General features: G+C 32.8%; 2 protein-coding genes across 2 annotated transcripts; one reads left to right on the top strand and one right to left on the bottom strand.

Annotated features, from left to right (window-relative positions):
* The first annotated feature begins 3,857 nt into the window (after positions 1–3,857).
* Positions 3,858–8,850, top strand: LOC123910158 (NAC domain-containing protein 86). Its single transcript, XM_045961215.1, has 3 exons — positions 3,858–4,117; positions 4,880–5,160; positions 8,175–8,850. Exons 1-3 carry the CDS (start codon positions 3,961–3,963, stop codon positions 8,460–8,462), a joined length of 726 nt encoding a protein of 241 aa, XP_045817171.1. The 5' UTR covers positions 3,858–3,960; the 3' UTR covers positions 8,463–8,850.
* Positions 8,851–9,084: 234 nt separating this feature from the next.
* On the bottom strand, positions 9,085–13,973 carry LOC123910159. Its single transcript, XM_045961216.1, has 7 exons — positions 13,774–13,973; positions 13,583–13,681; positions 12,172–12,511; positions 11,797–11,931; positions 11,548–11,633; positions 9,597–9,702; positions 9,085–9,373 (listed from the first exon to the last, which is right to left on the bottom strand). Exons 1-7 carry the CDS (start codon positions 13,923–13,925, stop codon positions 9,281–9,283), a joined length of 1,011 nt encoding a protein of 336 aa, XP_045817172.1. The 5' UTR covers positions 13,926–13,973; the 3' UTR covers positions 9,085–9,280.
* Positions 13,974–14,347: the final 374 nt, after the last annotated feature.

Raw genomic sequence — 14,347 nt, forward strand, 5'->3', positions numbered from 1 at the left:
TTTAAGAAAAAAATCGGGCTGGGCTAGTGTGGCTATAGCCACACCAAGTCTTGAAGAGGTCCGCCCCTGGTTGGCTTCGTACTGCACATGATACTCGTATTCTTTCATCTGTGATTGAAGAAATGAAAAGTGTGTTCCCTTGTCCTCCTGAAGGCATGCATAACTTCATTATATAATGAATTTTAACACACACACATCTATAAAATTATTTATCCATATAAACTAATAATAAAGTTTTATAATTTTAGGAAAATACTATCAGGTTGATGCTGGATCCAAATATGAAATCACTATACAAAGGTGGAAGATATCACATTCCAGATTTTAGAGATGACAGTCAAGCTGAAGAAATGCATGAAGTGTTCAACCACACACATTCTTTATTGAGAAATGTCATTGAAAGAACAATCGAAGTTTGGAAGAAAAGGTGGAATATCTTATCTAATATGAGACCATTTTCACTAATCAAACAACAGAAAGATCGTAGTTGCAACAACAACACTTCATAACTTTATCCGAATGTGTGGTGTTGAAGATGAGGAATTTAACAAATGCGATGATAACTCTGAACATATGAATGAGGCTGAAGAAGAAAGAAATATATAAATGAAGAAATGAGTTCATATAATCCAAGAATACAAGATGGAAGCTACATGAATGAACTTCGAAATCAAAGAGGCACCACATCGATGAAAATTAGAAATGATTGAGTTTGTAATGATTTATGTTATTTTTTTGTCAAGTAGCTTAAATGAATAAGTGGAATCATCGGGGTTAACCTCGATCCCCTGCATATATAATGTAATATCCTGCCAACTGAGCTAAGTTCCCGGACAAATTATTTATGTTTTTAATAATGCGTTATTTGCTAACCTCTATTGATACTATTATTATCATATTATTAAAGCCTCCTTAAATTTTGTACAGTCAATTGTGGTTTACTTTTTTGGTGTAATTGTAACTTGAATCCAACTTTTGAAACTCTGTTAGTTTTCGAAATTTATAAAGTTTTACCTATAACAATGCTCATTCTAATATTTTGAAGAGAGGTGCTACCCCTAACTAAGGTCTCCAAAACGATTGTCTCGTGGATTTGAGAATATCCTTGTGTGTTATCATAAAAGAACCGTACAAACAATGCGATAATCTTTATTCACGTGGTGTGTCATTACCTTAATACCTTAATTGATAAGGAGAATTAAAAAAAAAAACTTAATTGCCAAACAGATTCAAATTCAAAACATATTGATCCACCACGTACAACATATTGAAAGTAGAATTTGTTGATGTAAATTTCCTAAATTTGATATATGACACGTTCCAAGGAACACATGTGATTGACAACAGGGCCGGTCTCGACTATTTGAAGGCCCGATTTGAATATTGAAAATTGACCCTAATAAAAAATGTTAAAAAAATTATCATCTATTTAAATTATAAGTAACATAAGAAACATCAACAATAAATTGGTCCAAGTGATAAGAATTTTAGTCCTCTTATGGATTCAATTTCATGGCTCATGCGTATGGAGAAAAGTTGGTTGGGAGATGAGAAAATTCCTAATCAAGAAATGTGTAATTATTATTATTTTTACTTGATTAGGATATTTTTCTACTAAACGTATGATATTTTATGAACATTGGTAATATATAACTATTATTATATGACCTCAAAATTAATCTATTGATTATATCTGATATTTTATAAATACTAACAATATATAACTATTATTATAGGAATTCAAAATTTTGATTTGAGACCTCCAAAATGTGGAGGCCCGATGCCGTCGCTCACCCTGCACGCCGGGCCTGACTGACAAATGTTCCTTTTTTTTTTGACTAATCCATGTTTTTTATTCTACCCAAAAATGATATTTTTTCCCTTCCTTTTTTATTGGTTTCTTAAATAGCATGCCAATTTTTTTTCTTTCACCACCGGTTAAATTTAATTTGGAGATCAATTCTGGTATCAAGTGATTCCGGCCCCATATGACAATTTATTTTGATAAATAAAAAATGTTTTGGTGAGTTTAATTCAAAAATCCATATAAGATAGGTCTAAAGGTCTCCTTCTCTAGCATCTTCATGGGGTTTTTTAAAGTGGTCTTCACATGTATGAGAATTGATATTTGGATATAAAAAATTTGTAGTCAAGTATATTTTGTAGGGTTAAATATGTTTTTAGTCCCTATATTTTTTAATTATAGTCGAATCTCTCATACTTTTTAGTTATATACTTTATATATTTTTTTCTCAAATAGTCTTGTAGCTAGAATTCCACCTTTTCAAAGTGAATAAATAGAATGTCCTCCCGCATATAAAAATTATGTTCGTACCAACTGAGTAAAATTAACAGAACAACTTTCTGAGTTGGCAACTAAATTATTCGTGACCCCATAGCATAAGAGAAAGTTGTTGAGTTCACGCATATTCTAAAAAAAGATTAAATATGTTTTTGATCCCTACATTTTGGCGGACTTTTAAAAATAGTTCCTCCATTTTTTTATTATATTTTTAGTCCCCGACGTTTTTGCCATTTTTAACATTGGTCCCTATTGTGAAATTTTGGTTGACTGGCTAGACAGAAAGTGCCACATAAATGTCACACATATTCATTTAATGATGTTGACGCGCAAAGAGTAAGCAGATATATATATATATATATATATATATATATATATATATATATATATATATATATATATATATATATATATATATATAAAAGAGACCAAATTACATCTAGAATCTAGATAACATTTTTGTAATGTTACACCATTAAATAAAACAAATGAGAATTGAATTGTCATATTTCATAGTAGTTTGTATCTAATTTCTTCTGTTCCTAAAAAGTGTGCTGTCTACTTGTATTACTGATTGGCTGATCTAGATACAACTGATTACAGGATCTCTTACTCTGCTGGCTAATCACTTTCCTACTTTTGTTCCAAAATGTTCTCACTTCTTACAAAACACAGAAAAAGAGCCATCAAATAAAATAATAAGGAAAAAGTGAAGGATTGTAGAACATTTATATAGTTCAACTGGAAATGCAAACAAGGGTGCTTCTAAACGAATTTGGATTGTCACGCAGTCGGCATATCGCTGATCACTGGATCGAAATTGGCCGATCCATATTTCAAGTTCTGTATTTTAGTTTTTAAAAAAATAACCAAAATCTACATTGAAATCTAGAACAACGATCATTGATATGCCGACTGTATGAATACATACGAAGAATTGCTGACAGCAGGAAATCTGAACTTGCTACTAGCATGTACTTTAAGAACGAGGTTCAAAGGTGGACCCTTGAGAGGTTAACTTAGTATAGCAGGTTAATCCAATTTTTTATTGCTATAACAAAACTATTAAAAACTAATAAAAACACAAATGAAACTTGTTGTAACAGGTCAGTCTATAAAATATACTGTTGGATCAGGAACGTACCATAGTTCAGTTGGTAGGGACGTCGCATTATAAGAGACAAATTTCTAGTCACTGGATTACTTGACAAGTAGGCTACTTATTCATTTCTAGGGGCAAATTTCTAGTCACTGGATTACTTGACAAGTAGGCTACTTATTCATTTCTAGGGGCAAATTTCTAGTCACTGAGCTACTTGACAAAAAACAAATCCCTTATATATGGATAGAAAGAAGTATAATTATTGATAGGGAAAGGCTTGTATCAAACGTTATGCAAGAAAGAATCTATAATTCTGTTAAAGAAAAAGAAGAAAAGAGAGATAGAGAGAGAGAGAGAGAGAGAGAGAGAGAGAGAGAGAGAGAGAGAGAGAGAGAGAGAGAGAGAGAGAGAGAGAGAGAGAGAGAGAGAAGGAAAAAAAACTCAAAGATAAGGAACTTTGGTTCTTTTTTGTGTGTATTTATAATCAATGATGGTTGTGATGAGTGAAAACACTTTTACAGAAACTAGAACAAAGAGTTGAAAGAAAATTATTATTATGTCACCAGTTGGATTACCACCAGGTTTCAGGTTTCATCCAACTGATGAAGAGCTTGTCAATTATTATCTAAAGAGGAAAATCAATGGTCAAGAAATTGAACTTGATATCATTCCTGAAGTTGATCTTTACAAATGTGAACCTTGGGAATTAGCAGGTTTATATTCTTTGTTTCTTTTATTTTGTCATTAATATTTCTTCTAATGGAAACCTACTTGGATTAATGCACATATTCAAACAAAATATAATTTTCAGTTTCATATGCAAGAAATTGTGTCTATATACATGCCATTAATCTAGTTATGAAGTAAGCAGTTCTTACATCAAAGGCCTTAATTAGTGCAACTTCTGAAATTTACAAACATGAAATTTTTGTCGAATTCCATAGGCCTAATTAAAACTAAGGTTTCATTAGCTTTTTACCCTTCTGTTGCCCACAACTAAAAACTATGGTTTTAAGTTGCGGTTGCAGTTAGGCTGCGGCAAGCTTGATATTGCGGCATAATGCGGGCTAATGTGGTCGATGTGACCACAATTTTAGTTGGACTACTGTTGGATAGACCTCTAAAACATTTATAGTGCAACTGCAATTGTGATTACATTGTCATTGCAGAGACTTCCAAAAAATTTATATTACAACCGCAATTGTGGTTGCACCGCTGTTGTAGAGACCTCCAAAACTTTTATATTTCAGTCTCAATTGCGGTTGTGTACCGCAATATAAAAATATGCTAAGAAGTAAGAACCACAAAAGGACACACATTATTTATGAGAAAACTACTTCCAAATTTCGACCTAAATTTCCATATATGATATATCTACTCTCATGTATGTGTGTGTATTTTATTTTCCATGAGGCTAAGTTCTCTTCAATTGATTGATTTTGATGGAAACATTTTATTTTTTTTGCTATGCATAGAGAAATCATTTTTACCAAGTAGAGATCCAGAGTGGTACTTTTTCGGACCGCGGGACAGAAAATACCCTAATGGATTCAGAACAAATAGAGCAACTAGAGCAGGATATTGGAAATCTACTGGAAAAGACAGAAGAGTTTCATCCCAAAGTAGACCTATTGGTATGAAGAAGACTTTGGTTTACTATAGAGGCAGAGCTCCTCAAGGAATTAGAACTGATTGGGTCATGCATGAGTATCGTCTTGATGATAAAGAGTGTGAGGACAACTCTGGAGGATTACAGGTAAACAACTTTTGCGTACTTGTTTGTCCGGAACTTAGATTCTCTACGGTCAATTTTCGGTACAGTCTATCGTTAGACTAAGAGAAGTTCTATTATCTTAATCTAATAGCATAAAGACGGTTGTACCGTAAAGCTGACAGTAGAGGATCCATTTTGGTGTGGTTTGTGTTTGGAACTTGGATCCTCTACGGTTGGCTTTATGGTGTAGCTGATCATTAGATTAAGACAATATTCTCTCTTAATCTATCACTATACAGACGGTTGTACACTGTAATACTGACTGTATAGGATTTATTTAGGTGTGTGTGATTCTCTTAATGCCCGTATAACCGAAATAATTAAGAAATGACAAAAAATGAAGGTGATATGCTAAGCCATGTTTTTTTTTTGTCAAGTAGCCTAGTGGCTGGAAATTCCACCCTTAAGGTGGATAAGTGGAATGATCTGGGTTCGAACTCCAAACCCCGACCCCTGCATATATAATGCAATATTCCTGTCAACTAAGCTAAACTCACGGGACATGATTTTAAATTGCTCGTAAATGTTTTGAAGGGTCTCCCCAAATGCATCGCAACTGCAATATTGTTTTCTCATTTGTTGCATTTGTCCACAAATTTCCATAATGTTAAGGCATAATGCAACTGAAATTTGAAGTTATGTTTATGAATTATAGAAATTCTTGTGAGAACACATTTAGCTATACATAAACCAATAAAAAAACTTCAAACATATCAAAATGTTAGTTAAAAAAGATTAATAAAGTCCATGTTGAAGTTATTATTTTAGTATTATTCTAAATATTTCATCAGTTATGTGTAATGAGTATATTATGATCATATGCTGTAATTGCATTGTGTTTTTTCTAAGATGTGTGACTAGCTAGCTTTTCTGTTATAATTCTCAAATTGTCAGTTTCTCCAATGATTAAAGATTTATATACTTGATAGAACTTTATTGTTAGCTGTCATATTAATTTAGTACAGATATATGATTAATGAGTATAACAAAATGTCATAACTAATTATTCATCCACATGGTTTTTATGTATATATCTGATATGATTAAAGGCGTGTTCTGGTGTCTAACATGTATCAGTATTCGATACCGACACATGTGATTACATTGAATGATATCATTTTCTAAAAAAATTATTAGTATCGACGTGTTAGTGTCCGTATCATATTCCGTGTTTGTATGTGTTTGTGCATAGCTTGTTATATATTCATTACCCATCCATTGCCAAATTTGTATGTCAAAATATCATTTCTTATAATAAAAGCAAATGTTTTTGTTGTACTTAAAACTGTCTTGGTGCCCACCTGACCCTTTACCTACCTTCAGAACCCTCTTTTGTTTGTCTGTATTTGCACACTTGTCACCATATATTTGATCTGAAAAAGCATGAAGTTTGATTCTTAAGACAGTGATAAAAGCAATTTCCATGATTGTTTTCAGCTCCTCTTTCATGCATTAGTTCCACCTTACCTACATTTCTAATCGAAAGTGTATCTAGAGTCTAACACTAACACTGATATATGTGATTACATTCAATTAATTTTTTTTTTTTTAAATTATTATCATTATCAACTTGTGAGTGCCATTGTTGTGTTCGGTGTCCATAGGTTCCGCATTCCATGATCAGTTATAATTAGACACACATTACAGAAACAGATGTGAGTAGAACTTGAAACTAGAGAGAATTTAATGAACTGTTAAAGATATTTTGTTAAATTGAACAATAGAAGAACGTGAAAACTGCATGGTGTGCATGTAAAGCCTCAACTTTTCTAGTTGGATAGTTTTATTCCTTTTTCTCTGTTTTTCTCTCTCTTCTCTTATGAATATTACTTTATATTTGTTTATTATAAGGTATAGTCTATAAACGTATAACTGACATATTCTTTACTTGTGTTCCTCTAATATCTCTAAATGACAAAGTTCTATTCTTACTGCATCTTGTGATTTCTTTTGTTAATCTAATGAGACAAAAGTCTTATACCTACTTATGATCCATTTCATCACTTTCTTAATTAATATTCTTTATGTTATTGGTCATTGTTACTGTTCCATGATTAGAATTATTAGATTCTTCTAATAAGCTATGAAGGCTTCTACACCCTCATAAAGCAGAGAAATTCGCCTATCCTATTACTTTCATTTTATGTCGGTTGCTTTTTACTTTATTCTTCAACATAAATAGACCAATAAATATACTATACTACCATACTCTAGAAATTAAATTTAAAAATATAATAAAACATAAAGTCTGGGATATAGGGAATTAACAGTTCAATACCAACCAAATTAATGCTTTAAATGATTAAGCCAGGATATCCATAAAACCATAAGGTCTAAGATACTTAAATGGCAAAAATAATAAGATAACTGATGTTTTTGTTTCATATTATAGACAAAATATATCAATTATTCAATAACCTGAAGAAAAAAAACACTGCTTATATATAAAACTGGAGTAAATATATTTTGTAAAGTTGAGTTAGATATATTTCTAATTACAAGAGAACCCAATCTTTGAGTAACCTAAAAGTATCTTAAAGTTTCCACTTGATTACAAACATAGTAGCAGCATTATTAATACTCTTAAATAAGAAACATGGACAACATTTAGCACCCTTTGAATCTTTATGCCACATACTTGTCAGAGATTGTCCTATATGGTTTTTAATTAACACATTATGTTGAACTGTTTAGGCCTCAATTGTTGACTACACAATGATATGAGTTGAGTTGAAAAATCCTATACAATATGATTCTGTTGTTGACTACCCAATGATATGAGTTGAGTTGAAAAATCCTATACAATATGATTCTGTGTTGCTTTAGTACTATTAGGTTTTGTTTGGATAAAAAAATCAATTAAGTCAGTAGATAAGTTACAGAGATATCATTGGCTGTTTTTATAAACTCAACCAGTCTTACAAATATTTATGTCAGTAGATAAGTTCAAAGGAGTTAATCCAAATAGACCCTTAATGAACTTGATTGTATTGCAGGATACTTACGCATTGTGTCGCGTGTTCAAGAAAAATGGAATCTGTTCTGATATGGAAGAGCAACAAGCGCAATGTAGTATGTCGTCGCTAATCGAATGTTCTCAAACCATAATCAACGAGTGTGAAACGATGTCTCCGGACATACTAGGAGCATCATCTTCATGCTTAGAAGAGGAAGACAAAGATGATTCATGGATGCAATTCATTACAGAAGATGCATGGTATTCTTCTAATGCAGCAACAATGGTTGGTTGTGAAGAAGTTTCACATGCTACATTTACAAACTAATATTTTCAAGACTTCATGGAAATCAAGATTGGTGCATGGTGAATAATTTGAAAGCTGGAATATATAATATAATTAAATATACATTTCATCATATATATAATAAAATATTTATACACCTTTACCATAACTGTTAGTAGGAGATTTAACTTTTTGTTTTTTTTTTCTTCTGATTATTATACTTATAATTGGTGATTATGGCTTGGTTTGGTTGGTGGACTTGTTTAGGGTCATATTATAAGGCATTGGTTTTTATATATGCATTTTTGTACTAAACCTCTATCTTGAGGTATATTTTGGTGTTACTTAATTGTGGAATAATGATAAATAACAAAAGTGTTATATTAGTCTCATTGTATTTCTCTTTTGAGAAAGGAATTATATATAACAAAGGGCATAACATTTTGGTAATATGTATTTTTCTGTTTCAGTATTGTGAATATTACTCCTCCCTAGAAGCATGACCATTGAGCTTATGGAATTATGTTAACTTGTGTTAACCAAATTTTTAGTCATTCAAAAGTGCTTAATAATTAAATGATTTTGGAGAATTTCATCAGAAATAGTCAAACAGAACATTATCAGAAATTTTGATGATTAAAGAGGCCATTCAAACATGACTTAATTTACTATAAAAGAAATATGATTAAATTTATATTGAAAATAGAACCTACAAAGAATAGTTAAAAAAAATTGTATAATACAATCACAGAGAGGTACCAAAACATTCACATGACATTCACATGGCTTAATGAAGTAAAGGTTCAAGATTACACTAACATACATAACAGCAAGTGTAAACTCTGATTGAAATCTTCATGTCAAGAAACAATGAGTGACACCTTCCATTGCTCAAATTCTTCAGACTTTAACATGAAAGAGCTAGCGTTTCGATGTCCACCACCTCCAAATTCCTAATAGAATATTCTCAAAAGAAGTTAGATACAAGTCCGATTGAAAGTATAAAGCACAAACACTTATGTGATTAGGCGTGTTTCCGTCTCCGACACTCATACGACACGTGTTGCGTCAGAGGTGTCTGTGTTGGAGTCTGTGCTTCATAGATTGCAAGTAATATATCACACGTTAACATAAGTCACATATGAGATTCAATCAACAAATTTATGAAGGAACAACCTGAGAGATAGGAGTTGTATCTTCATTTTCCACACTCCTCAGACTTATTTTTAGCTTCTGGTCATTTTCCAGCTCTGGAACATTATATACAACAGCTCCAATACCCCTAAAAGTAGACATAAGTCCATAAAAAAGTGTTATCAATGAGAAAACAACAAACTGTTACATAGATTCTTTGTCAATGCAAGGAAATGAGATAATTAAACTTGTAAAAGAAGTTTCAAATCACCGAGTTAAAATATAATATTGGCAGGAAACTTCATGTTTGAGTTACATCGGTCTGGTATGTAAAATTTCGACAAGCGGTTTGACAGAACTGGAATGGAATATAGGACTTAAAATTCGGGTTGGACCTGACTCGACTTTACAAAATCAGTCTGTAAGGTGAGGGATGCCTCCCACTTTTTAAACTCATTTTCATATCATATTACATCCAATGTGAGAGACTCTTAACAATAGCGAAGAAATGGAACGGATATTGACAGAAACCTCTATCTCTTGACTTGTATCCAAGTGATATAAGAATAGAGATGAGAAAATGTGAATCAAGACTCCCAAGTCGTAATCCTCTATGTGTTCAATAGACCTGGTTTCTCCCTCCCTAATTCCTCCACAAAACCAAAGACTCTTCGCCTAGCACTTTCCTCCTATTATTTGTAACCCTCTAGATCCTCCTCTCTGACTAATTATTTTAACAACAATTATTTCAACTAATCCTAAATAGTTAGTTAGTCGCTAACTACTATTTTTTATTACCAACTGATTCAAGGCACACCAATGTTGTTAATAGAAACATAGCGAAATCTGAACAAATCGTTATTAAGCCCCCAATACCCTTTTTAGTACAAAATGTTGTTAAATATCGACATTGTAGCACTATTGCATATTGAACAAACCTCTTTTTTCCGTGATCCACTATTGACAACATTGAGCCTCACTGAGGTGGTATCTAACAATGTTGCCACCATCCACAAACATTTTGTTCTCTAGGTAGACAGCTTAGCTTGTATGAGCTGAAAACGGCGAAAAACATAATGAATTGCCCTGCCCTCAACTACAACACTAACTGAAACCGTAAAGTTTACCAAAACACCAGTAATCATAACATATCCTAGTGTCCCTATAGAAGCCTTCAACCTTTCTTGCAGAAAGTTTTCAATTTCTTCCCTCATCTCTGTAATCTCCTTCAGATGTTCTTATCAGTCTTTTCATCTTTGCACCAAATCATTATGGTTCTTTGAAATTTCTACTTGTATTTGCAAAAGACTGATTCCATGACTCAAGTCTATGACATTTTAGTCAAACGACAACAACTCTAGCTCCTTTTCATCCTCTCAAAGCACTCTTAACCTCCATTAAATTCTGTGAATAAAATGTGACCTTTATTGTAATATTATATCAGTTTGATACAAGTTGATATAACTTTGGATTATTATATTGGAAAGAAATGGAAAGTCTTGATAATAACCTCTACTTCTTGACCAAGTGTTGTCAATCGCAGTTCGCAGAAATCAGCGGTTTGTTCAAATTCCATTGCACAACAATTCTATAGTACCACTATAGCCATTATTTTACAATGCATTGTCTAGAGAGCCACTATAGCTGCTATTTAACAACAATGAGTGATACAATAACAAAGATGAGGATACAGGATCTCCCGTGCGTTAGAAATATCAGAATACTCCCTCCCTAATTCGACTCCAAAACCAAAGGTCTCACTATTATTTTCATCATATTATTTATACACCTCTTAAACTACTTATCTAACTAAAATATTTTTTTTCAACTAACTACAGCAGTCTAATCCTAACTGTTTTTACTTACTGTTAAGGGGAAGACAAATGAAGGAAAAGTGTTCAACTAAGATATATCTACATATTAAGGAAGGGATTTTCGAGGCACTCAAATGAAGAATAGCATCTATATGAACAAGAAAACAAAATAAACAAACCTCAATTTCAATTTCTGGCTTTTAGTAGCTAACTGATGTCCTAGTTCACTCCTCAACTCTGAAAGAGTAGTATCTGCATTAACAGCCTACAAGCACAAATAGTTGACAACAAGATTTTTTATTAGTTCTAATTAAGAAAAGAGTAAAAACCACAACAAAGACTCGATCTATGCAAATGTAATAAAATCTAGATAGTTTGTAAGATGGAAGACATAGAAAGAGATTAAACGAAAGAAATATCAGACATACCAGGCAGTGACCATATGCACCGTTTCCAAGGGCGATTTCATATGATTTGCTGAGACACTCATCAATTAATTTTTGCTTATGCGACAAGCTCACCATGCCTTGGCTAATAACATTATCCAAGTCCAATGAAAGCAACTGCCATAATTTAGAAAAATGTCAGTTAATTTAAGTATCTAATAGTGCATTTGGATTACGCGGTAGCGACATCCAAACATGACACGGGATGATGTCGATTTGAAAGTTTAAGATGTTTGCAAATTTGTATTAGCCCTTCAAATTTAAGGTTGATCAGAAGCAATAACCTTAACATATAGTACATGCCAGAATTTATAGGAGAAAAGCAAAAAAAATAAAATTCTCCTTATGTCAAGTTACCTGGTCAAACAGGGAAGGGTTTATCCGAGCATCAAATTCAATCTTCAAATCCTTCAAACCACTGGTAAAAGCTTTGCTATTCTGAAGTCTCCACCTCCAAAGGTCCACGTCTTCAATATACTGAAAAAGTTGTCTCGCACGCTCGAACTCACCAAGCACTGAAGGTTGGTTCACCACAACGCCGACATCAGGATTCACAAGCTTTTCTTTGAAGTAGTCAAAAGCAATAGTAGCCCCACTTCTATCCATGTCAATAACCTTAATCACATTCTCTCCAAGTGAAGTATCTTCACTACAAAGGCTCTCAAGTGCAGTTTTGTGATGGTCCAAAATAATCACTCTAGAGGCACAACAAAACGACCTTAGTTGATGCAATCAAATATTCCTCAATTCTTAGATCATCACAATAACAAAATAATCAATAATGGCTTGAATATATTTTTCGCAATTTCGCTACATAAATATCAGACTATCAGGTTTTGCTTTTAGCCTCCATTAAAAATTGTCAGCTTTAGTCCTCATAATATTTGTTCAAGTTGCTTACATATAGTCCCTGTTTGAATAAACAACTTATTTGCAGCTTATAGCACACACATTTATCATGATAAACACTTATGTATAAGCTATTTCTATAGAAGATAAAATAAAGTTAAATTATTTTTATATAAGCTATAAACTATTTTCATAAGTTATCTTGGAGAACTTGTGAAAGTAAGCTGAAAACAGCTTATGAACATTGCCATAAGTTGATTTCATAAGTTCTAGCGAATAGTCTCATAATATATGAACCATATTGACTTTGGTCTCTGAATTATAGGGATTTAAATTCTCTCCGATTCCATCGCATCCACCCATTTCCGATTCTTCCCATGCACGAACTCGCCCACGCCTATCAATATCGCAGACTCGCACGATCTCACAAGTTGGATCGCGATTTTGACTACCAGCATTCCTACATTTACTTACATTTGGTGCAAATATGACAAAATTGACCTTAAAAATAAACTAAATGTAGGTGAATGTAGGATTGTTGAATGTATAGAATCCAAATCCGAATAATAGACCACGTCAGAACCAGGGTTTTAAATGAAGGCCCGCAACATAACGGTTTTCGATCTTTCCAAAATTGCAATGTGACTTCATTTGAGGCAGCATAGGCCAATTTGAGCATAATTCTCCGCAGTATTAAGGATCACACACAACTGCAACCATTACTGTAACCCCCATTTAAAACTCTAATAAGGACTAATTTTAGCATGAAAAATATTACAAGCACCCTAACAAACAAACAAGGACCAAAACTGAAATTTTGTATAATTAAAGGACTAGAATAAAAATGAAATTACATGGAGGCAAAAGATTTTTAAACCTAATTTTGAAACTTTGATATTTTTGAACAAGAAAGCTGTACCTTGGAACTTTGGTGGAGATTTCCTGAACAAAACCAGGTGGGCCAACAAAATCAAGAAGATAAAGATCACTAATTTCACTCAATGGAAGATCTTCAACTCTGAAAAGGGTAATGCAAAACAAAAACAAAAAAAAGTGATAAAAAAAGATGATTAATAAAAGAGTGAAAGGTTAAGAAGAAGTAGTAGGTACCTGAGAGGGGAATAGACAGTGTTAGGAAAGAAGAGAGGAGAGAATGAGGAAGTAGCTTTGAAGTAAAGATGTGCGGCGAGAGCAGCAAAAACACCATCAGGACAAGGGTAGTGATAAAGTATAGCGGCTGAACAACCCTTCTTCATGTTCATGGTGTTCCAGAACACTGTGCTTTGGTTTATGTCAACAACTTAAAACCAAAATGTACTTTGATTCATATAATGGCGTTCGAGAACATTGTTAGATTTTTTTTTTTTTGAGTAATTTTTTTTAGCAATTTTTTTTTTGGGGAAATAGTCATTTTGGTCGCTCGATGTATAACTCGCTATCATTCTGGTCCCTCATTGAGGAAAAACTATTAAATAGTTCCTGAATCTGCATTCCGTTGGTCAAGGTAGTTTATGCTGGTAAGTTTCGCCGTTAACTCAACAAAAAAGCTGACGTGACATTTTTTTGACACACATCACCTTGCTGAGTTAGCACCAGGGACGGGGAAACAACTATTTTGGTCCCTGAGTGTGCAACTCTCTGTCGTTATGGTTCCTGACTCAAGAAAAAATACAAAATAGTCCTT

This window comes from Trifolium pratense, linkage group LG2, assembly GCF_020283565.1.
Source record: "Trifolium pratense cultivar HEN17-A07 linkage group LG2, ARS_RC_1.1, whole genome shotgun sequence".
NCBI classification, from domain to species: Eukaryota; Viridiplantae; Streptophyta; class Magnoliopsida; order Fabales; family Fabaceae; genus Trifolium; species Trifolium pratense.

Bases quoted from the DNA above. Each gene is read 5' to 3' on its own strand.
- LOC123910159 (XM_045961216.1), bottom strand. From the start codon at position 13,925: ATGAACATGAAGAAGGGTTGTTCAGCCGCTATACTTTATCACTACCCT. The intron at 13,682-13,773 runs GTACCTACTACT...TACCCTTTTCAG, and splicing joins ACTGTCTATTCCCCTCTCAG to AGTTGAAGATCTTCCATTGA. The intron at 12,512-13,582 runs GTACAGCTTTCT...TTGTGCCTCTAG, and splicing joins ATCTCCACCAAAGTTCCAAG to AGTGATTATTTTGGACCATC.
- LOC123910158 (XM_045961215.1), top strand. From the start codon at position 3,961: ATGTCACCAGTTGGATTACCACCAGGTTTCAGGTTTCATCCAACTGAT. The intron at 4,118-4,879 runs GTTTATATTCTT...TGCTATGCATAG, and splicing joins TGAACCTTGGGAATTAGCAG to AGAAATCATTTTTACCAAGT. The intron at 5,161-8,174 runs GTAAACAACTTT...ATTGTATTGCAG, and splicing joins ACAACTCTGGAGGATTACAG to GATACTTACGCATTGTGTCG.